Source organism: Rhinopithecus roxellana, chromosome 5 (assembly GCF_007565055.1).
Source record: "Rhinopithecus roxellana isolate Shanxi Qingling chromosome 5, ASM756505v1, whole genome shotgun sequence".
Classification (NCBI taxonomy): domain Eukaryota; kingdom Metazoa; phylum Chordata; class Mammalia; order Primates; family Cercopithecidae; genus Rhinopithecus; species Rhinopithecus roxellana.
The window spans coordinates 39,709,915-39,734,212 of NC_044553.1; the positions used below are offsets into that span (position 1 = coordinate 39,709,915).

Here is a 24,298-nt window from a genome sequence, read left to right on the forward strand (position 1 = left end):
GATGAAAAAGACTCACAATCTGCAAACATTTAATCCTACCTTAAGTACAAAGCCTTTACAAATGAAAAAAAAAAATCAAAGATTACAAGTCAATTTCTTTCTGCATACAGTAATAGTTGAAATGTAGAGAGATCAACTTCAGAAAAAATACACGGAAAAACATACCACTTTAATAAGACAACACTGCAAATTAAATCAATAGAAATTAGGTAGATCCATTTATTTTTTAAATACAAGTATAATTTTGGAAAGGGTATTTGACAAATTCAGCATTAACTGCCAACTCTATAGACATGTTTAACAGAAAACAAAACAAAAAACAAAAGGCATTTAGTCTTGGCCCTTTCAGTACAGGCGAAGTGTCCTACTGCATCACAAGTGCTAGTGATGCAGTAATAGATCCAAGGGCATAATATTAAATGTTTTTTCCGACTGCGATTTAGTTGAAAAATAACATAATACAAACATATATTAACTATCAAGACCACCAGTGATCTGCAGAATACCTAGAGGCCTACCTACTTAGAAGGTTGAAACTTAGTAAAACTGTATTCAAGTCAGTGTTTTTATTCTTAGATTAACAATGACAGAATGTGATATCTTTGATTCCAACTTTATAAGGTGTGGTGGGGAACTGAGAGGAGATATTGGGGAAGACTGGCAGTGTGTGCTGAGTTTGACTTGGGAATGTGGCTCAAATTAGTCAATATTGATTAGGATATTGTTTTAGAAAATTTTAAACGTGTCCTAAATTGTGGCATATTGAAAACGATATTAAGGAACAATGATTCATTAGCCCTAAACACAATTTAATGAGTGCCATCAATGGGCTTAAGAAATAAGCAGGGATGGGGGATGGTGAGGCAAAATGAGGTGAAAGAGAAAATGGAAAGTGGAAAATATGCTTGAACATTGGAGAATGTGAAAAGGCCACCAAATAAACTGCTTTAGTCATCACTCAGAAGTGCTCTTCCCATTGGCTACCTGCTCCTGATCACCCAAACACCAATTTTAGAGCACAGAAGCAGTAATCCCCTTTATCTGCAAATTCACTTTCTGTAGTTACCCGAGGCAACCTTGGTCCAAAAATATTACATGGAAAATTCCAGAAATAAACAATTCATGTATTAAATCACAAGCCAGCTGGGCATTGTGGCACACGCCTATAATCCCAGCACTTGGGGAGGCCGAGGCGGGTGGATCACCTGAGGTCAGGAGTTCGAGACCAGCCTGGCCAACATGGTGAAACCCCATCTCTGCTAAAGATACAAAAATTAGCTGGGCATGGTGGCAGGCACCTGTAATCCCAGCTACTTGGGAGACTGAGGCAGGAGAATTGCCTGAACCCAGGAGGTGGAGGTTGCAGGGAGCCGAGATTGCACCATTGCACTCCAGCCTAGGCAACAGAGCGAGGCTCCATCTCAAAAAAAAGAATAAAATAAATCACAAGTCGTCCCGAGTGATGAAATCTCATTATCTCTTGCTCTGTCCTGCCTGGGATGTGAATCATCCCTTTGTCCTGCTTATCCACACTGTATACTACCTGCCCCTTAGTCGCATAGTAGCCGCCTTGGTTGTCAGATTGAAAAAACATAGTTGATAAAGGGTTCAGTACTATCTGAGGTTTCAGGCATCCACTAGGGGTCTTGGAATGTATCTCTTGCAGATAAGGGGATACTACTGTATTACATTTCAGCTTCCATAAACTTTAGTAATTTGGATTAAGAACACAAAGCTGATTTAGTAAAAAGTATCCATAAATATTCAGAGGTATAGCTTTGTTTCATCAAGTAAAAAGAGCAACTAATTCCAACTGTTGAAGTAGTAACAAGTAAAGGCTTCACCAGGCTTTCCTTGATGAATAGTTAAGACATATTTTTAGGTCATCAGCACAAGATTATTGAATAACTTGTATGCTACAAACATGCTGCTTCCACTCATCAAAACAACCCAATAATCCTTACTATTCCAACTTGCTGAGAACCATGTCAGATGTTGCGTTCAAGAATGAAATGTTCCTCAAAACTGTTCTATCAAATGTAGTAGCTATTGGACATAAAACAAGTAATTTATTTCAGACTTGAGTTTTCATGAAGTATTTATCATCAACTTCAGTTTATTCCAACATTAATTTATGATAGGACAGTTATTAAGATTAGCCATTTCTCAGACTGTAACTTTGAAATAATAAGAAATGGACAATTAAGCTCACTAGTCAAAATCTTGATTCAAGTGGTGACACAATAGCTTACAAATGTCTTCAATAAACTCAGCTTTGAGGCAGAACAAAAAAACAGAAAAATCTAAAACCTCTCTATCCCAAGCACCAATAATGGAGGCTAAGCAATTATATCTACAAATCTGTAACGACAGGTCTCTCCTAATGAAAAATCCTGAGATTTAAGCACTGTGACTTACAGAAGGCAGGTTGGCTTAATGAGGAAATTTACTTTTAATAAAAAGACAATCAGCAATATTTTATTTTGGGCACTTAGCATTTCACAGATCCTCAATACGTTTTGAGGTAGGTCAAATATTAATAGTGTATTTTACAAACAAAACTCAAGCAGTTGTTTTGTTACTTGTCCCAAACCACAGGAGCAGTTCTATCATGGTCAAGAATAACATGGTCTCTCTGATCTTTCAGATTAGTCTTTCATGTGTGAATTTAATGGTAATTACTTGCAAATATTCATGAAAAAACCAAAAGACTAGATATAGAAATTCTACTCTGGGATATTTTAAACTTCTTAAATTGATCCTATAATGAGTATATACTTGCTCTCGTTACAAATATATATATAACTGATCTTTACAATTACAAATAAGCACAGGAGTGACTGTGTTGCTTTTCTGCCTTTTGGGGTTAGTACATCAGGAAGATAATCAGCAAGCTTTCCTCAGAGCACTAGGCAGCCTTTAACTGAAGGTGCTATGTTCGAGGCACCATTGAGTATGACTTGGGATCACAGGAGAGCAGGTATATTGATGGAACCAGGATTCAGAAAAGATGCCTGGATCCAAAAAGGGGACGCTCTCTGCAAGTCGAAGATGAAGAGAAAAACAGTAACATCTCAAGCCACTGATCCTGAGTATCACGCTACAGCATCACAACTACTTGTGACAGGAGCTCCTACAAGAGCAGTAAACTTGTTCCAATAAAGTCTGTTAAGTTCTGACTAACTAGATAAGCCACAAGTAAAACTAAATTGGTATTTTACTAAAGTGACATCTACAGAAGCAAATATCTACACATTTTTAATAGGAGTTTTACCTGTCATGTAAATTACTCTCATTGTCAAAAGCCTAATTCAATTAGCTTGTCATAATCCCTAAAATAATTTACCAAAATTCAGCTCATTTTGACATAGGTTCTTGAGCCAGTATTCCGAACTGTTTCATTATAAAGTTCCTTTTATTTATACAATTGTAGAATATTAGTAATAATAAAGGATCAAGAGTAGTTAACTTGAGCCTAGGAGTAAGGTTGCAGTGAGCTATGATTGCAGTACTGCACTAGAGCTCAGGTGATACAGCAAGACCCTATCTTAAAAAAAAAAGAGAGAGAGAGGTTATCAACTGAGAAATTAGAAGGAAAATGCCATTATTGTGTTATATAAAAGAGTAAGGATATAGACACCTATGCTTCCATATACAACAAACAGCTCAATACCATTTTGAGTCAAAGAACAAAGGGGGAAAAAAAACAGGTGGCAGGGGGCATGGAATGCAGAGTATTGAAGCCTTTTACTCTAGTGTCTCCAAAATTGAGTGTGGAAGTAAAAAGTTTCTACATTTAAAAAGTTCATATAAATTACATGAATTGCAACTTTCATAAAAATCAAAATGAAAGGTTCTGCATAGGACAAAAGATATGCCTAAGCAACATATCGTATTTGCACAAGGCCACTGAATGTCATGGATATTAGGAACAAATGAAAAGCTTAAGTCTATGGCAGATTGAACTAAGATTTCAGTTTGATATTCTATAAGCCCGAGATTGTAAACTACTCATTATACAAAAGCTATAATGATTTACAGAGTTTTGTGGAGGAACTTGTGCTTCTGGTTGGCACATTATCTACTCTTTAAGTATGTGAAATTAATACAGACATTTGTGAGAGGTTGTGCAAAACTACTGTATTTACAAAAATGGCACAAAAGTGAATTCAACAGTCAATGCACATGCATACTTCATTCACATCTTCAACAACAAAAGGTATTCTAACTCTACAGAACTGAATTATTAGCTTCAATGGCAGCTGTTAAGCACTAGAGTCACATAAGTTACACCAGAATGGGCAAATATTGCCCAAGTAAAATTCTACTGTTAAAGCTGAAACAGGTTTAAGGCCATTCAAGTTCAAGCACAGAGATACAAATCTTTCAGAGCCCCATCTAGTTGTGTTTGAAATATGTGACCTTTCTTCTAACTTGTGGTCTTAAACTTCTGTTTTACAAAATCCAAAAGGTAAATACAGAAGAAATCAATACAATAGAGATTAAATAAGAGTAACATACAAAGCTATAATTAAGATGAAGTAATGAAAGCCAAAACATTAAAATTTTAAAACTTGCTTGTTATTTGTTAGAACCAGTACTACACTAGGAGTTAGGTAATATATACAATTTTTTTCAAGTAGTTTACTTATGTTGCTCTAACATGTCCTCTTCACCAGTGCACTGTTAAACTAATCAAAAATTCTACACATGTATATTCTACAATAGCAGCACACACTACTGCTACCTGCAAAGCTGTCAGTCTCAAATGACTTAGTGAATGAAAGGAAATAAAAAGTAGATAAGTAACATATTAAGGAGAAATAATGGGAATTAGCAGATTCATGCAGTTCAGCCTTTTAATCAGCCAGCCAGCTTGCTAGCAACAAGGGATGGTTTCCGTTGAGGAAGGTCCTGCTGGAGTGGGAATGTGGTCACCAGTGACCTCCGTCTTATCTGGAGCTGCAGCAGGAAGTTGCTTGTTCTTCATTTTTGCTTTAGCCATGTTGTAATCCCCAGAATCAAAATATTTTTGCTATAAGTAAAAAACAAACAAACAAAGAACAATTCAGATTAGAGCTTAGCAATTACTGATTTAAGATGTCGATGCAATCTCATACTGTCAGTATAAGGTTGGTCTAAAAAAATTTAAACAGGAATATGAATTAGATGAAACAGTCTCTGTATTGAGTTCCAGCATAAGTCAAGAGCTGAGAAGCCCCCTTCAGACCAGGCACAGTGGCTCATTCTTGAAATCCCAACACTTTGGGAGGCCAAGGCAGGCGAACCACTTGAGGTCAGGAGTTCCAGGCCAGCCTGGCCAATATGGACAAACTCAGTTTCTACTAAAAAAAAAAACCACAAAAATTAGCTGGGTGTGGTGGCGCACACCGTAATTCCAGCTACTCCAGAGGTTGAGGCATGAGAGTCACATGAATCTGGGAGGTGGAGGCTGCAGTGAGCCGAGATTACCCCACTGTACTCCATCCAGCCTTGGCAACAGAGTGAGACTGTCTCAAAAAAAAAAAAAAAAACAAAAACCCTCCCCCTTCAGGCTTTCTTAAACCATTCTGGTTCTAATAAAGAACCATCAAGACTAATAAAATATTAAGCTATTTGGGAAGTCCAGACTCAGTGAAATAAAAACCTTTCATTTATTAATGGAACAACCAGGTTGAAACACTTGCTTAAATTATTTTATAAATAAAACACATAATTTGGCTGGGCATGGTGGCTCATGCCTGTAATCCCAGCACTTTGGGAGGCCAAGGCGGGTGGATCACTTGAGGTCAGAGGTCAGGAGTTTGAAACCAGCCCGGCCAACATGGTGAAACCTCGTCTCTACTAAAAATACAAAAATTAGTCGGTTGTAGTGGCGTGTGCCAGTAATCCCAGCTACTCCAGAGGCTGAGACATGAGAATCGCTTGAACCCGCCAGGGTGTGGAGGTTGCAGAGAGCTGAGATTGTGCCACTGCACTCTAGCCTGGGCGACAGAGCAAGACTGTCTCAAAAACAAACCCACCCCCCCATAATTACAGTTATTAAAACTATTACTTATAGTTTCTGGTATTCTGTCATTTAGAGCAAGTGTTTCTGCAAGAATTTAAATCATATTTATTTGAACTAAAGCAGTTCACCAAAAATTAAGGTAAAAATATAAATATTAGAATAATGAAAGAAATAAACTCACTAGAAATTACTACTTAAAATGCACATCCCTACTCCACACCCCCTCCATTTTTCACATAGAGACACGAAGTATGACTACTGCTTTTTTTAGTTGCCCTTTACCACTAACATGCAAATTGTGATGAGAGCTAAATATCAACCTTAATACAACGAATCTACTTGACTTCTAGAGTGAAAACATAAATTTGCCTGGGTTCTGACTTACACCTATCATGCTGAGCCCACCTTTACTGAGTGCCTGCTATAAGTGAGGCACTATGTGAGAGCTAGAGTCAGATACAAAGATGGGACAACAGTCAAGTAAATCAACGATTACAATACTGCCTTAAGTACAAACGGTGCTATATGGTGCTCAAAGAAGGGGACTCTAATCTCAGTCTTGGGTTGGCCAAGGAAATAATCCAGATATGAAATAAGGGCTTGGACAAAGGGTGAAAAAAACATAATATTTATGGAATCTTATGCTAATATCTTCAGGGATATTTCACATGATAAAACAAAATAGCTGGGAACTCACACCTTAGTATAAGACTGTTCAGTGGCCTCAGGAAAGTCTCATTGGCTGCTTTCCTCCACCATTCTTTGATAAGCCAGACCTGGCCTATGGCCCAAAGGCCTAAGGATAGAAACTGCTTTAATGTATTACTGTATATGTACCATACAGAAGAGTAACAAGGAACCCTGGACCAGGCCTATCTAAAGCTTTCTGCAGCTTCACTTCTGTATGTTTTAAAACGAGCAGACAGAAAAACCTCAGAATTTTGAGGCACTGTATTATATTAAAAAGCTACTTCTGAATTTTGTAGCCTCTAGAGGAGAACAAAGCAGCCTGCCAAATTTCTTATTTTGTCAAGAGCACATACTGAGAAATTTAACACACATGTAAATTTTAGGCAGATTTCCCCCCAATGTAATAAACCCAGTTTCTAAAGTGAGTAATTTTATAGTAAGCAAAAGTTCATCACAAGGGGATCTCATTTAACTGTAGATTACGCTACTCTGGGGGAAAGGAATTAAATTTAGTATGACTAGAGATAAAACTAAAATCAATGCTTGACAATTAGAATTGCCCTAAAAAGGAAAAGTTTACTGCAAAAGGTAGCAAATAATCAAACAGAGATTCAGCAAATATAATAATACAACAAAGATGTCAGAGAAAGAAGCTAATGCTTTAAGATAGAAGTGAACTAAATTAATGTTTCTCAAACTGGGATCCACAGATAACAATGATGATGATATCAGCTGTCTTTAACAATCTCTAAATTTCATGAGTTTGTAATGAAAACATTTAAAAATTAATTATGATCTAGATGATAATCTTATAAAAGCCTTCTCTCACCCAAATTTACAGGCCATACTCACATTGGCATTTACAACTACACTGACACTAAGTGATCACCTAAACTGATAATGTTCAACTTTAAAGCCATGTTTTTTACAACTGGATTCTCTCTTTTCTTGGGACTTCACAACCCCTACAAATATGAAAAAACAAAACAAAAAACAAAAAGAAATAAAAAATGTAAAAATGGGCTACACAGCTTCTTGATATCCCTCCTAGCTCTGATCATCTATGTAGTCATGCATACATGGTCATATTGTTAAAAGCCTAATAGTAACATTAACCTCATAATAACATTAATGAGTACAACACAGGAAGAAACCTATTATAACCATCATATCTAACCAAACCTTCTCAAATTAAGAAGCTACTTAAAGATGCTAAGATAATTTGTCAAGTTTGCTAACTAGTGACAGAGGAAAATTAAAACCCAGAACCTGTGATCCAGAGTTTTAAAAAAATCAAAACTTCATATAAAAGAACTTATTCACTGATATTCTGTTATAATACAGAATCATTAAAGAGCTCACTTCTCAATTTCTATCTACTTATTTCTTGATTCAGTGGCATTTTTTTCCTTCTCAACTATTTATATCTACGACACCAACTCCAAGATACAATGTATATGAAATCTGACTTAAAGATACTTAAAAAGTAATAAATAATTGAAGCTAGAGAAAAATTAAAATGATAACTGCCCAAATATTGGAAGAAAGCCTATCAGTCAACGTTATGCTGAAGATGAGCAAAGAAAACACTTCCTAAACAGTAATAATCAAGTCAAAATAATTTAATAGCCAAAGATTAAATAATTTATCTCATAACTAAAAAACACAGTTGTCATTCTACTTTTTCTATTTATCCCGTACATTATGAACTTTATGTTCTAAAATAACCACATAATACTCTATTTTACTGACTTCAACTTATTTAATCATTTCTCTGCTGTTGAATAGTGGGGTGCTGTTACTAATTATAGTTAAAAGCTATAAGGAGGATCTTCCAATTTGGAAGACTTTTTCCTTGTACTGAATTATACCCTTAGATTTAATAAGACATTATTGATTTGAAGAACATTTTTATAAACCTTAATCCATACCCCATTCTGAAACGAGTAATAATTTTTAATGTTTAAACACAACAAAGAGCGTGTTAGTTTCATTCAACTTCAACCTTAGCAACAGGTATTATTTTAAACATTTTTGTAATTTAGTTATATAAATACTATGATGTAATTTGCATTTCATTGATTTCTATAATGTATAAACATTTTTCTGTTTATTATATTTCCTGTTAAAATCCTTTATCCAGGAGCACCTTAAGTGTTTTTCTTGAATACTTAAAAATTCCCTTTTGTGTATTTAAAAGTTTTTGTATGTATTTTAGATATTAACTATCATTTTTGTAATAACTTCCCTACTTGATTATATATTTCATGGTACAGGAGTTTTACATCTTTATAAATTTGGTGTAATTATTTCTTGTCATCCTACTATTTTAAAGCTGTGAATGTTATTCTTTTATGTAAGATTAAAAATACCATTCTATTTTTTGCCACTTTAAAACAATCCATATGTAACTAGAGCTAATACACACACACACGTTTTTTAAGCAAGCGGCCGATACCAGTATATAAATGTATTTAAGGAGAAACATGATTTAGCATCTCATTCAACAATTCTCTTCTGTAAGTAATATTTCATCCTTCCCTGTATAGTAAATAATTTGAATATGCTTAAGCTGAAGATGGAACTAATTTTTTATGGCAAAGGAAGGGGTCACAGGACAATACTTTTAGGGAACAAACAGGTCAGCATTATCTCAATCTCATTATTGAGAAAAAATGGTATCTACCTCACAAAACATGCCAAGAATTTGAAAATAATATCTTCAGTAATTTGAACTATGAAAACGAAAATGTTTAAATTGTATTAGAGTAAATCTGACTGTGAAACATATTACATAAAGGAGACAGCTATGCTTTTATAAGTGATCATTTCATCCAAATAAGTATTTTAAGCTTTTGAATGTTGTGTGGGAATCATCTGCAAAAAAGATGTAAGTTTCAAAATATGGGCAGAAGGATAAACACCAGCTTCTGCATAGTGGTTGCTTTTGGAGAGATAAGGCAAAGGGCTCATATTTACATATAGGGCGGGTTTCAACTATATCTACAACATTTTCTTTCTTAAGAAAGATAAAACTGAAACCAACATGGCAAAATATAAACATTAAATCTGGGAAGGGGTACATGGGTTCTGTTATATCTGCTCTATTTCTACATGCTTTAAATAGTTTATTATTAAAAATGCTAAAGAGTGGTACATTCTCATAATGCTTATTTATAAACTTCAAAATATTGGAAAAACCCATTACAGATACATATACACACATGTACATACCTGATAAAGTACAACGCTATATGCACAGTCATTTCACAATCTGTCAGCATACTGAGTTCGTAGGGCTTAAGTATTTGGAAATTACCCATGAGAACTTACCCCTTTCTGCAAACGTTTCCTTAAGAAATCTGAACCTCCAGGCTTTTGTCCCAGATGAGGATATCTTGCTTTTAATTTTGCTTCTTCTGCTTTCTCTGGACTAGTCACTTTATCTTCCATTTCCTAAAATAATTTCAAATAAATTACTTCTCTATTACAACTCAGTTATTTAAAAGAATTCACCTTTAAAAATCTGGATTCTGAATTCTAGTTGTTAAATGCCAAGTACCACAGCTTCTGACTAAGAAATCAAACCCAGAAGCCTTTAAAACATCTCTATCTTGTTTTTCAAAAGATCCATGTGATAGCTCTATTATAGCTGTGATGCATGTGTAACACCCCACACACTGGATAAAAATATCAAGATAGCTCAGCTCTGAAGTCTTGCTTGCCATTACTTTTCCAGTCATGTATAATACATTTATAGTTAGTCACCTTCTATGGAACTCTTCAGTTCTTTGCCTATATTTAGAGAATCATCCTAATACTGTTAAAATATACAGGATTTTTTTCTATTTATGTAAAATTATGTATGATTTGAAGTTACTGAGATTCTTTACTAAAAATTAACAGCAGCCTACTCATCAGTACATTTTTCTTGAATACAGATGATCCTGATATTTTTTTATAATATATTTTTAATATTTTTATTATTTTAAATAATAGGCCGGGCGCGGTGGCTCAAGCCTGTAATCCCAGCACTTTGGGAGGCCGAGACGGGCGGATCACGAGGTCAGGAGATCGAGACCATCCTGGCTAACACGGTGAAACCCCGTCTCTACTAAAAAAAATACAAAAAAAAAAACTAGCCGGGCGAGGTGGCAGGCACCTGTAGTCCCAGCTACTCGGGAGGCTGAGGCAGGAGAATGGCGTAAACCCAGGAGGCGGAGCTTGCAGTGAGCCGAGATCCGGCCAGTGCACTCCAGCCTGGGCGATAGAACGAGACTCCGTCTCAAAAAATAAATAAATAAATAAATAAAAATAAAAAAATAATAGAGATGGGGTCTTGCTATATTGCCTAGGCTGGTCTTGAACTCCTGGGCTCAAATAATCCTGCCTCAACCTCCCAAAGTCATAGGAGTACAGGCATGACCCACCATGCCTGGCCCATCCTGATATTTTTAAAGAAGAAAAACATCAGTTTTTGTCAATCCTCACATCTATGTATATCACTGCCTAACTCTCCCCCATGTTTAAAATGACAAACTCTGTTCATGTCAAACATCCTATTCTTTAATATATCAAAAACCTGTTTCCTGTCAGAACTATCAATTCTTCAGTCTATTCACTTTGAACAACAGTTTTGATTTATTCTGCTTTCTTTCAAAGTGCTATATTTTATAGGGAAGGAGTGTTTATTACTTCATGGCAAGTACTGCAGAAGAATGAATCAAGAAAAACAGGCTGGGCACGGTGGCTTACTCCTGTAATCCCAACACTTGGGGAGCCATGGGCAGATCGCTTGAGGCCAGTAGTTCAAGACCAGCCTGCAATATGGACAAAACCCAATCTTTGTAAAAAAGTTTAAAAATTAGCCAGGCCATTGGTGTGTGTCTGTGGTCCCAGCTACTCAAAAGGCTGAGGCAAAATGACTGCCTAAGCCCAGGAGGTTGAGGCTGCAGTGAGGCATGATCACACCACTGCACTCTAGCCTGGGTGACAGTGAGACCCTGTCTCAAAACAAAACAGGAAAGGTAAAAAAAGAAAAGAAAAGAAAAGAAAAGAAAAAGAAAGGAAAGGAGGGAGGGAGGGAGGGAGGGAGAGAGAGGGAGAGAGGGAGAGAGGGAGAGAGGGAGAGAGGGAGAGAGGGAGAGAGGGAGAGAGGGAGAGAGGGGAGAGGGGAGAGGGGAGAGGGGAGAGGAGAGAGAGGAGAGAGGAGAGAGGAGAGAGGAGGAGAGAGAGAGAGAAAGCTGTCCTGAGATAAGACAAACCGGGCAGCTGGCAAGGCACATTTTCTAAGTAATGGACTCATTTCTGCACATTAAATCAGCAAATCACATACATCTGCCTATCTTGAGCCTTCTAGGTTACTTAGGAATAGTCAAAGCAAACCATTTATCTATCTAAGAATTGGAAAAAAATACTTTATAAAATGTTGGCATATATTATTATATTCATACATTTAAAAAAAGAGAGATGAAGATCCTGTTTCCCTTCCCTTTGTACCCACAGGGGGGAAAAAATTACAGGTCAGGCTATATTGTCCAGGCTGGTTTTGAACTCCTGGCCTCAAAGCTATCCTCTCACCTCAGCCTCCCAATGTGCTGGGATTATAGGCATGCACCACCACGTCCAGCTTTCATACATGTTTTATAATCAGCTTCATTCATTTTATATATTATCAGTATTTCATCCTGAACTGCTTCTTCATTTGTTGTTAGATCTTCTCTTTTTCAGTCTTGGAGAATTTTGAGAAAAAAGCTGCTGCTCTCAAATACTGTTTTCTGTGGAGCCTCTTTTTATGCTGCAGATTCATCCATTTATGTTATCTCTTTACAGTGGCCACATCATTCACTCACTTGACATGCACGACATTCAATTATGTGCACTCAGCCAGAAATAGAGAATTTAAATAGTAGTGGTGAGTCTACCAGTCATTCCATTCAAGAAGGGTATGCCCTAGAGAGGTAAAGTGTGAGGTATGTGATGCAAACCTGCCATTCCCACGTTAGTCTCTCGTTGGGTATCTTGCAGAGCGTAAGTACATCATCATTGTAGTGTTTAAAATCTCAGCCTGTACAACACAAGCCTATTACCTCAGCTAGCACTCAACCTAAGAATCACCCTAGCCATCTAGCCATCTGTTCAAACGCTGTACATAAAAGTGACTACCTGCTCAACTGAGAATTGATGGGGCAGTCTCCAATATGATTATGCCTTCTCTAGAATTTTGTCAAGGGTGATTTTAGTTATACGTGATTTTTTTTCCCTTACTAACATTAGAACCTAAGCCCATGTAAGATATGACCACACCATATTCATCACAAAAGCCAGAGAAATAAACATAAATGTAAGATTACCAAGTTTAATGTAGGAAGGCAGGCTGAGTCACTGCACAGCTTCACTGTGGCTCAGCCCTCACTGCAGATACCTACTGCAGCCCAAGGGTGTTCTCAGTGCTGCAGTTTAGAAGTGGATGTGGGAGGAGAGGCCTACTCTTGGGTTTCCCTGCACAGCTGGCTTCAAATAATATTGGTTGAAAAGGATCCCAAGCTAATTGTCACCTTTTAGTCCCTGCACCTTCAAATTAAGGGTGTTACTGGAGTCCTACATTTCCAATAAAAATTCAGCTTTCTTTAGCCTAGGAAATGAGACCTCTCCACTTCTTCCTTTGATTTGAAATAGTTCTCCAAGTCTAACAGTTCCCTGAATTCCTAAAATATTTTCAAAGGAAAATTGTATGTAGGTAGCAACTTACTCTAGTTTCCAGTGCTGCTTCTGCAGGTTTCCTCCATTTGATATATAAAGGAAAATACCTTGTACACAATCCTGGCATTTCCTTATTTTCTTTTTTTTTTTTTTTGCCATGTTGGCCAGGCTGATCTTGAACTCCTGACCCCAGGTGATCTGCCCGCCTCGGCCTCCCAAAGTGCTGGATCACAGGCGCAAGCCGCTGGGTCCAGCTGCATTCTCTTGTTTTCTTAATAAGGAATACATTGATATATCATATTAAGCATGCTCAATTAAATTAAAAAATGTTTTGGGCAAAACAGCATCTATGAGCTGCAAATACCATTTATATTTAGAATGAATTTATAATATGTCTTCTTGAACATTCTTGCCATAGCACAATTGAAAGCCCCTGCTAGCTGCAACTTCCTAACTGGATTCAGAATTTCAGTTGGATTTAACACCAAAAGGGGAAAAGACGACCTAGTCTAGATTTTTTGATGTAGTAAACACCATTAAGACATCCACAATACTTTTCATGAATCCTACAGAAACATTCTACAGAGGTAGGTAGTTCTAGGACCTTAATGATAAGTTAGTTCAAGTGCTTGGACATGCATTAATATTCTGACAGTTACTGAGTTTCTATTAGGTTCTGCCAGATTAAAAGGCATGAGAGAAAGAATCCATTCTGCTCCTGGTGATGCCACCACCAATAGCAGACAGCAGTCGCCCCTGTGAGCTCCTACAGAGGGACGTATCGCAGATAAACAGGGGCTCTAGTAGCAGATGATCGTCTGGTCCATGGGAGCAGACGATCATGGACTCTGAACAGTACTCATCCTTGCAGGGTCAAAGGCTTTCTGTAATCCTTACCTCTGGAAACATCATCTTCCTCTCTTTTGTTCCTCTGTTCCTTCTAATAATGTGTAACCTTATTCCCTAAAAATCATATTCCTTCCTTTTTAAAACATGCAAAGTGGTTTCTGCTCCTGTCTCCCAACAGGACACTGATAAAAGCAGGTAAAATAAGCGATTTATCCATAGTCATGTTCAAAAATGCAAAATAGAATATAATTTGATGGGACTCCATGTTTCTGGACCTCAAGGGAATTCCTAAACATTTACTTAAGCTAGAATGAAAACAAAGGGGAGATAAGCAAATAGTTATTTATTTGCTTATTTTTTCCAAAAAGAATCACAGAAAGATTAAATCATAAACTAGTCAAACTTTGGGTTAAACAGGTTAGGATGTAAGGGATAAAGAACAGAAATGACTATTACTAAAGAAAGAAATTGGTATATATATATACATATACTGGTAACAAGTCAATATTGTAATTTTAATGTCTTTATCATGTAGAGGTAAAAAAGGAAAAAAAAATACTTTATAACAGTACCATATTTTTAGTTTAAGTGTTCTATGGTCCTGTATAATTTAGAATAGGGCTTATAATCTTAATTTTTACATCTTGTTTAGTTAAGAATGCATGAAAAACTTAAACGAGAAACAATTAAATAGCAGAAATAAAAAGGAGTGTTGGGGAGAGCAAGAAAGGAAGAAAAATTTAAAAAATTTTAAATACCAAAAAGAAGCCAAAGGTAAGGAGAAACAAATCCCAATATGTGAATAACCATGATAACTATACTGAAGCAATAAACTATCCATTTAAATCCAGTAGCTGAATTAAAGAAAAAAAAAAAAAATCTAACCACTTGTGGAGCACACATTTAAAAAAATCTAAACAAGGACATAGGTTGAAAGTAAAAAAGACTGAGGGGTAGGTGATGGTGGTGACATACCAGGCAAATCCTTACCAAAACAGAGCTAGCGCAGTGCACCTACATTTTTTTTTTTTTTTTAAGATACATGGTCTTCCTTTGTTGCCCAGGCTGGTCTAGAACTCCTGGCCTCAAGCAATCCTCCTGCCTTGGCCTCCCAAAGTGCTGGGACTGCAGGCGTAAGCCACTGTGCTGGACTGTGCCACTAATAAAATGGCCTGAAAATATATAAAGCAAAAATCGACAGAACTATAGGGAGCAACTGACACTATGGAATTCAACACACCCTCCTTACTTATTGATAGCTATAAAAGATAAAGTAGTTAAGATACTTGATTTTACTTTTACACCTAACAATTAGGGAATACATATTCTTCCACAAGCACAAATGGAAAAACTGACTTATACTAGGCCATAAAGCAAATCTTAACTATTTTCTTCCAGACCACCATCTATGACTGCAATTCATTAAAGTCAGTAACAATAAAAAAATTATAAATCTCTAATATTTAGAAATTAAAAACATACTTCTAAATAACTCCTGGTTAAAAAAGAAAGCATGAGTATTTTAAAAAATAGGAGTTCTACACCTACCTGGCAACACAGTAAGACCTTGGCCTTTACAAAAAAAATTTTTTAATTAGGTAGGTGTCGTAGTAGATGCTTATATGCCTATAGTCCTGGCTGCTTGGGAGGCTGAGGTGGGAGGGTCACTTAAACCTACCCTGGGAGACAGAGCGAGACCCTGTTTCTTTAAAAACGAACAAACAAAATCCTACACATACCAAAACTTGTGGGATATAGCAAGTATCCCTCAAGGGCTTATATCAGAAAAGAAAGCTAAATCTCAATGAGCTACTGCATCCAATTTAAGAAGTCAGACAAAGAAAGGAGCCCAAAGAAAATAGAGAAATAAAAAGCAGAAATTAATGAAAAAGATAAAATAGAAAGGGCCAATAAAGGGGGTGGGGATGACAAGCTTAAGAAGTTTTTTTTTTGAGACAGAGTCTCACTCTGTTGCCAAGGGTGGAGTGAGGTGGCATGATCCTGGCTCACTACAACCTCCACCCCTCCCCCTGCCGAATTCAAGCGATTCTCCTGCCTCAGCCTCCTGAGTAGCTGGGATTACAGGCACCCACCACCACGCCTGGTTAATTTTTGTATTTTTAGTACAGATGGAGTTTCACCATCTCGCCCAGGCTGGTCTTGAACTCCTGACCTCGTGATCCACCTGCCTCCGCCTCCCAAAGTGCTGGGATTCCAGGTGTGAGCCACCGTGAAGAAGTAATTTTTATAATTCAAATCTGGTTTTGAAGTTTTATTCTCCAAGAAGCCTTTGTGTTACACAGCAATTTTACTACATTTTAAAAATAGATGCTGTAATGTAAGTGGATTTACTTAGGTAAGTAGCTTCTAAATTGATAATGGGGTCCGGAGAAGGCAGAATTCTGAACTTCTGGCTATTGGCTACAAGTTGGGAAAGGAACCCCAGGATATGGTAACACAGATATATGTTTACACACAGATACATGTATACGATTTATCCAAAACAAAAACTAAAACCTTAAGAACAGTATTTTTAATAATAGTTATTATCTTGGCATGTGCATTTTTGTGAAATGTACAACTGAAATACATCAGAAATTCTTTCTGTGAATAGGTGGGGTATAAGTTATAAATACATACATGTAAAAAGGACATTCAAATAACTTAGGATTATTTTGTAGTCCATTATACACTGAGCATAATTATGTCTCAATGACTGATACTACTTTTCAGCCTTTGGCAGAGGAGAGTTATACAGCAACACCAGCAATAAAAATCTGATCACTCTAAGCAAATTCTCCTCTATCTGCTCAGCAGTATGTTCACTGATGCACTGATTGATGAATAACTGAAAGGATTAATGAAAGCCAACAAATGCTTTGGGATATTGCCAGGAAGGTACCAATACCGTATCAAGCTCTATGGAAAATTACTGTTGTCATTCTATTAAGTCCTTGCTTGCCCAGTGTCTAGCATTTAATGAATGTTCAATAAAAGTTCATTCATCTGAATGAAAAAATACAATGTACTTGTTTCCATAAAGCTATAAAGCTAAGAAACTTTCTCCACACTTGAGGATTTCACCATCAGCTCATCTTTAATATTTTATGTTACAGTCAAACACAGCTTCAGGATTAAAAGTTGTTAAGTATTAAAAGTCTTGCACAAACAAAAGAAGCAATCCTAACAAACTGCTGTATAGCAAACTGCTAAGACAGCTAAGAGAAACACTTAAAAACTTTTCTGACGTTTACCTCCAGATTGTTAGGAATCGATGGTTGCAAAGACCAAGGGTGCATGATGTGTTCACTCTGAATAGAAACAGAAAACATGGATGTGGCGGTGGCTCACACCTGCAGCCCCAGCTACTCGGAGGCTGAGGTATAAGGCTAGGTGAGCCCAGAAGTTCAAGGCTGCAATATGCTATCATTGTGCCACTGCACCCCAGCCTGGGCGACAGAGCAAGACCCTGTCTCAAACATAACAAAAATATTCTTGAGCCTTTAGGTAACCAAAAGTAGTGTCAAAAGAGCCCCTGAAAATACCAATATGAACTCCTATTTTTAAAATACTGGAAGCATCGGAAAACAATTTATATCTCTTTATGGTTGATATATTAAAATAATTTAGATAAAGGTTCTTTTCCTCTTCTACCACTCATAAAGGCACCAACCTGTATCTTTTACCTGACAATGTCATCGACAGCTTTACTGTAGATATCCTTTCCACGACATGTTAGTTTGGTGAGTCTTACAACCTCTAGAAAACCTGCTATTGAGATCTTAAAAAAAAAAAATTAAGGCTACAACACAAACGAAAAAATATATACACACATCCCTGTAGTTTCGTTCAAGAGATCTTAAGTGGGTCTAAGCTAAGGTTTTCATCTTACCACGGTCTATTCTTCTCTGTGGTACTAGCATCGTCATTTGTTTTGAAATAGTACGTCGGCAAAGGTTTTAACAGAAAAGTTCTGAGAAAAATCCATTCAACCATTTTGTAAATATGTCAAGCACAATGTTGAGTGCTGTGAGACAGCAGACATATAAACCAGGGTCCCTAAGCATAAGCTGCTCACAGTGCAATTAAAATTACCATCTCTCTTTTTTTTTTAGACAGGGTCTCCCTTGGTCACCCAGTGGCGCCATCAAAGCTTACTGTGGTTTTGACCTCCTGGAGGTCAAGTGATCCTCCCCTCAGCCTCTGGAGTAGGTGGCACTACAGGTGTAGATTTATTATTATATTTTAGAGATGGGGTTTTTCTATGTTGCCCAGGCTGGTCTCAAACTCCTGGCCTCAAGCGATCTTCCCACCTTGGCTTCCCAAAGTGCTGGGATTACAGGCATGAGCCACCCTGCAGGGCCAGAATTATCTGTTTTAAGTTCCCACTTGCCTCTTCTCCCCTCCAGGTCTAGTACACATGCCTTAGCTTACTGTTGATAGATTCATGAGCTCTGTGCTCAAAACTTCTAAATGTTTTGTTTTCACTTCAGTGGTTATCTTAAAGACAAATATAAGCATATTCTGCGGCATCTGAATCACCACGTTGCATCTAAGTAGTGCTATGTGGGTTCCGCATCTGAGCTTTCTTGCACAAAGACTCAGCAGGTTACTCCAACTGTTCAAGAAAATGAGAAAAGAATGGAGCTGAACTTAAAATGTGATTGTATCTATGACTCTGGAAACTCAGTGACCTCATAGCTTACTCTTTTTTTTTTTTTTGAGATGGAGTCTCGCTATGTCGCCCAGACTGGAGTGCAGTGGCGCCATCTCGGCTCACTACAAGCTCCGCCTCCCAGGTTCACGCCATTCTCCTGCCTCAGCCTCCCCAGTAGCTGGGACTACAGGCGCCCGCCACCACGCCCGGCTAATTTTTTGTATTTTTTTTTTTTTTTAAGTAGAGACGGGGTTTCACTGTGTTAGCCAGGATGGTCTCGATCTCCTGACCTCCTGATCCGCCCGCCTCGGCCTCCCAAAGTGCTGGGCCTACATAGCTTACTCTTAAAGGGTGAACTGAGCCACCACATGGCCTAGGGGAGTGTTTACTTGACAAACTTAAAAACTCCCTTAACTTTTAACAATTGCTGTCATATTCCAAATACATTGGAAACTTAGTTTCAGCAAAATACCAAGCACACAATCAAAAATTTAGACTGGCTTTGCTTGTATTTAATCTATTTTAAATTTTATTTTTTTCAGACAGAGTCTCACTCTGTTGCCCAGGCTGGAATGCAGTGGCACGATCTCTGCTCACTGCAACCTACACCTCCCAGGTTCAAGCCATTCTCCTGCCTCAGCCTCCTGAGTAGCTGGAACTACAGGTGTGCGCCACCACACCCGGATAATTTTTGTATTTTTTAGTAGAGATGGGGTTTCACCATATTGGCCAGGCTGTTCTTGAACTCCTGACCTCGTGATCCACCAGCCTTGGCCTCCCAAAGTGCTGGGATTACAAGTGTGAGTCACCGTGCCCGGCCAAATTTTATTTTATTTATTTATTTTTTAACACAGAATCTTGTTCCGTTGCACAGGCTGGAGTACAGTGGTATGATCTCAACTCACTGCAACCTCTGCCTCCTGGGTTCAAGCAATTCTTGTGCCTCAGTCTTCCGAGTAGCTGGGATTACAGGTGTGGGCCACAGCACGGCCTTTTAAATTTTTAAAAAATATTTTTAAAGGAGTTCACTGTAGCCTCAAACTCCTGGTCTCAAGTGATCCTCCCACCTCAGCCTCCCCAGTAGCTGGGACTACAGGCCTACAGGCATGCCACCACACCTGGCTAATTTTTATTTTTATTTAATTAAATTTTTTTTTTTTTTTTTGAGGCAGAGTCTCACTCTGTCGCCGGGGCTGGAGTGCAGTGGCCGGATCTCAGCTCACTGCAAGCTCCGCCTCCCGGGTTTACGCCATTTTCCTGCCTCAGCCTCCCGAGTAGCTGGGACTACCGGCGCCCGCCACTTCGCCCGGCTAGTTTTTGTATTTTTAGTAGAGACGGGATTTCACCGTGTTAGCCAGGATGGTCTCGATCTCCTGACCTCGTGATCCGCCCGTCTCGGCCTCCCAAAGTGCTGGGATTACAGGCTTGAGCCACTGCGCCCGGCCAATTTTTTTTTTTTTTTGTGAGACAGAGTCTTGCGGTCGCCCAGGCTGGAATGCAGTGGCATGATCTCGGCTCACTGCAAACTCCACCACCCGGGTTTGCGCCATTCTCCTGCCTCAGCCTCCCGAGTAGCGGGGATTACAGGCACCCGCCACCACGACCAGCTAATTTTTGTACTTTTAATAATGGTCTCAATCTCCTGACCTCATGATCCGCCGTCTGGGTCTCCCAAAGTGTTGGGATTACAGGTGTGAGCCACCGTGCCAGTCCTATTTTTATTTTTTGTAGAGACAGAATCTTACTATGTTGACCAGACTGGTCTCAAACTCCTGGCATCAAGCAATCCTCCTGCCTCAGCCTCCGAAAGTGCCAGAATTACAGGCAAGAGCCACCATGCCTGGCTGTTTTAGTTTTAGAGTGGTACACAAGTTAAGAGATAAGAGTTTATACTTATTTTTTATGTTTGTACATATTTAATTGTATCCTAATACAAGATAGGAATCTATCTGGTTTTCTTCTCTTACCAAGGGAGCACACACCACTCAAGATAGAGAAAGTGACTTAGCTTTTACTCCATGCAAGGCCCAGCTATCTACCTTAGTTCTTTAGAGGCAATAGGCAACCTACCAGTAAACTATAAAGGTATTTTTAGCTGAATACTTTGGCTTTAAGTGGAGGGTCAATTGGGTACACAGACAATAACTCAATTTTTTAGGTCATCGAACTGATCCTCCAAATAGAAGAAACAGGTGATTTGGCCCACAGGAACACAGAAGTGACTGTGCACATTTTCTTCATAGTTAGGGACACTATCCATGCCACAGCCACTTAGCATTTACAGTCAATCCTGAATTTAAGAAGGAACATTATATTCCTAACATATTTTGGTTGATTTTAATGACAGCAGCTAAAACCAAAGCACCTTAAATGTTTAATGTAGACAATCAATAAGAGAAAATGTTCAAGCTACCCTTAGTATTGTTAAAAGACACATTAGGCTTTTCCAAGTAAAAGTATTTACACTCTAGAAATCAACACTGCATACTTTGGCAACACACTAACAGAACTTATCAAAGAAAATTACACAGCACACTACGGTGCACCAGAAGTTAATGCTAAGTTTGATGTCAGTGTTTAAGACAAAACACCACAGATAGGGACTTATTTGTTAGGGTTCCTAAATTTCAAGCAATAATGAACACAACAAGTATTTTTACAATAGGCAGGTAATACTTAATATTCCTTTTAAGATTGCAATCTTCAATATTTGTATTTTTTGCCCCCCCCCAAATTCATTGTTTTGGTAATGTGTTAAAATATCTATTTTCACTGGATATTCTCAAATAATGTGGCAACTTCGACTTTTACCTATGCTATACGTTGTTTTCTCGCTTTTCAATTACTTTAACATCCTAACAGAAGCACCCAACTCAAGAGAAGTTAACACGGTTTTAAGAACATATGGAATGGCTTTAGAACACTAATCCAATTCCCAACTTAATTAGGACATAAGCGCAACATTAAGCAGAAACCCGCACGAAGGTCAAGCAGTAGACCAAAATCGTATTTAACGACAACACAACCTGATTTGTAAGAAAAATTGTTGATAAACAATTTAGGAAACAGGATACCTCGGCCCTTTCTCACTTCTCGGCCAGTCACACCTACCTAGGAGAGCAGGGCGGTGGAAATAATTATAATGGGAGAGAAAAACACTAGCCTAAATAGAAAGTCTTGATAGTCATAATTTGAACCACACTAACACTCCTGGCCTATTCCCCTACATCAGGAAGGCACAAGTGCGTTTTAAAAATATTCCTATGTTTCCAATAAAACCCTGATTAATTTCGTGAGTAAAATTTTAAAATTCCATCCTTTCGATTTTTAGTCGAGTACCATATCTGAGTCCTATTGACTGCAACCTTTTCTGGCACAGACTGCGCTGAACACTACAGGTGACTCACCTCCTCTAGGCCTCACCCCGCCGTGGGAGGCAAGCACCAGGATTCCGCCTTTACAGGTGAAGGCACTGAAGGCCGGACTGTACCCCTGACCATAGTTACAAGGGTTGGCCCTGAAATGCCAAGCCCGGCCCACATCGTGGCCCGCACACGAGGCACTGCCTTTGGCGTGAACCGCACGCTTACAATACAAGTAGTTGGAGAGTTCTTCAGAGAAAAAAATCAAACTTCCTAAGCAAATTGACGCTCACAGAAAAACTTTAGGCTCTACGCCCAGACTGCGTCCTGGGCGCTCACGTAAATGTAAGTGACTGAGGAACACCGCGACCCACGGAGGTGTTAGAAAAGGCACGATTCGGAGTAAACGCGGGGCACGCTGGAACTCCCAGTTTGTCGGCGCACCAGCCAGTGACTGCGGGAAGCCAAAAGTGGGGCGCAGGCGCCTCGGCCCCGCACGCAGGGCGCGCCCCTCCGCCCGGCGGGAGCAGGCCGCCCGCCAGACCCGGCCCCGGCCAGGGCCCACGCCCCACGCCCCGCGCACTCACCTTCTGCTCCTCCGCGGAGGCTGCCTCGGGGATTTCCGCAGACATAGTGCTCCCTCTGCAGACGAGACGCCGGGAAAAGATGCGATTAGCGGGTGGCCGAGGCCACCCGGCAGCCTGCCGCCTCAGGCCCGCCCGCCGCCCGGCCCAGCTCTCCCAGCGCCCGCCGGGCCGCCTCCGCCCGCAAAAATGGCCGCCGCCTTATGACGACACGGAGCCGCGAAGCGCTCCGCTGGCCAAGGCCCTCGCACGCCGGAGCCCGCCTGCCCCTCGCGCACCGCGCCCCTACCTACTTGACCCCGCTTCTCCCGCTCGCTGTCTTCCAAACACTTCCTTTTTTCCTTCAAAGGTCGCCGCTCCCGCCTCACCTCACATCCGCCTGTGGCTGCCTAATGCTTCCTGGGAATTGTAGTTTCTAAGTGGAACCGCCTTTCCCCGCCCTTTCCTGCTCACTCTAGCCCCCTCGTTCTAGGAGCTTTTTATTTTACTCTTTCTACTTAACCAGCCTCGCCTAGTTCTGTTCTCCTCGCTCTCCACTCTGTAGCCACACAGGCTGTCTTTTGGGCACGCCAAAGCTCCTTCCTCCATTCTGCCACGCCTTCACATCTCCAGTCTTACGTCTCTGCCTCAGAACCTTTCCTTCCTAAACCTCTACACTAGGCCAGAGCCACCTCTTAAAGGCCGTCACAGCTCTGTACAGTTCCTCAACAACACGAACTGTATCATTAGACAATTGTCGTGACTTTAGGTCACCTTTCCTGCTCAGATAAGCCACACCAGGGCAGGGATCTCGTCTGTAATTACTTATATTTTACTCTGAGGGTCCAGCACTTCCTGGATACCCTAACGAAGCAATTCAGATTCATTTGTCCACTCCCAGGGGGTCCACTCCCACAAGCTTACCGAAACTGCTAGCATTGAGCTCCCCAATGACTTCCATTTGCCAAGCCCTGTGGCTTCATACTGAATCCTCATTCTACTTGATATCTGAATTTACTGGCAATGTTTGTCGGTTCCAACAAAATGTCCCTCAGAAACTTGGAAATAAGATTGCCCTCAAAGAGTTAAACTAGTAAAAAACCACAGAAAATGAATGCAATTCTGGGGGCAGGGAAGCAATCGAAAGACCCTAAGTGGCTGGATAAGGAATTTGGAAACCATCGAAACTCAGCCAGGATGTAGAATCTCAGACAGGAAGAATTGCACTGGAATTGCAACTAGAAAAACAAAAAGAGTTAATATTGCGCTCCTTTTGGAGAAACGAAGGAAGGTGTTTGTCAGCCAAGGAAGTATTGAAAGTAAAATGGTTCAATAGGCCAACTGTTTGACAAAGATACCCCTTAAGAATGTCTCACGCTGGGCTAACTGAGAAACTATAAGATCAACGACATATTTGTTCTCATTCTATACTCACAAAGTAATACACTGAAAATTTGCCTTTCCC

At 39.3% G+C, this 24,298-nt stretch overlaps 1 protein-coding gene and 1 long non-coding RNA gene across 2 annotated transcripts; both read right to left on the bottom strand.

Annotated features, from left to right (window-relative positions):
* Window positions 1-12: 12 nt before the first annotated feature.
* ARPP19 (cAMP regulated phosphoprotein 19) lies at window positions 13-23,195 on the bottom strand. Its single transcript, XM_030930085.1, is given in 4 exon segments — window positions 13-4,917; window positions 4,919-5,035; window positions 10,034-10,156; window positions 22,858-23,195. Coding segments are annotated over 4 exon segments (339 nt in total). The 5' UTR covers window positions 22,903-23,195; the 3' UTR covers window positions 13-4,863.
* Window positions 15,285-22,844, bottom strand: LOC115897461. The gene is made up of 2 exons (XR_004057238.1): window positions 22,316-22,844; window positions 15,285-18,032 (listed from the first exon to the last, which is right to left on the bottom strand). It is a non-coding gene; the product is annotated as an uncharacterized LOC115897461 (long non-coding RNA).
* Window positions 23,196-24,298: the final 1,103 nt, after the last annotated feature.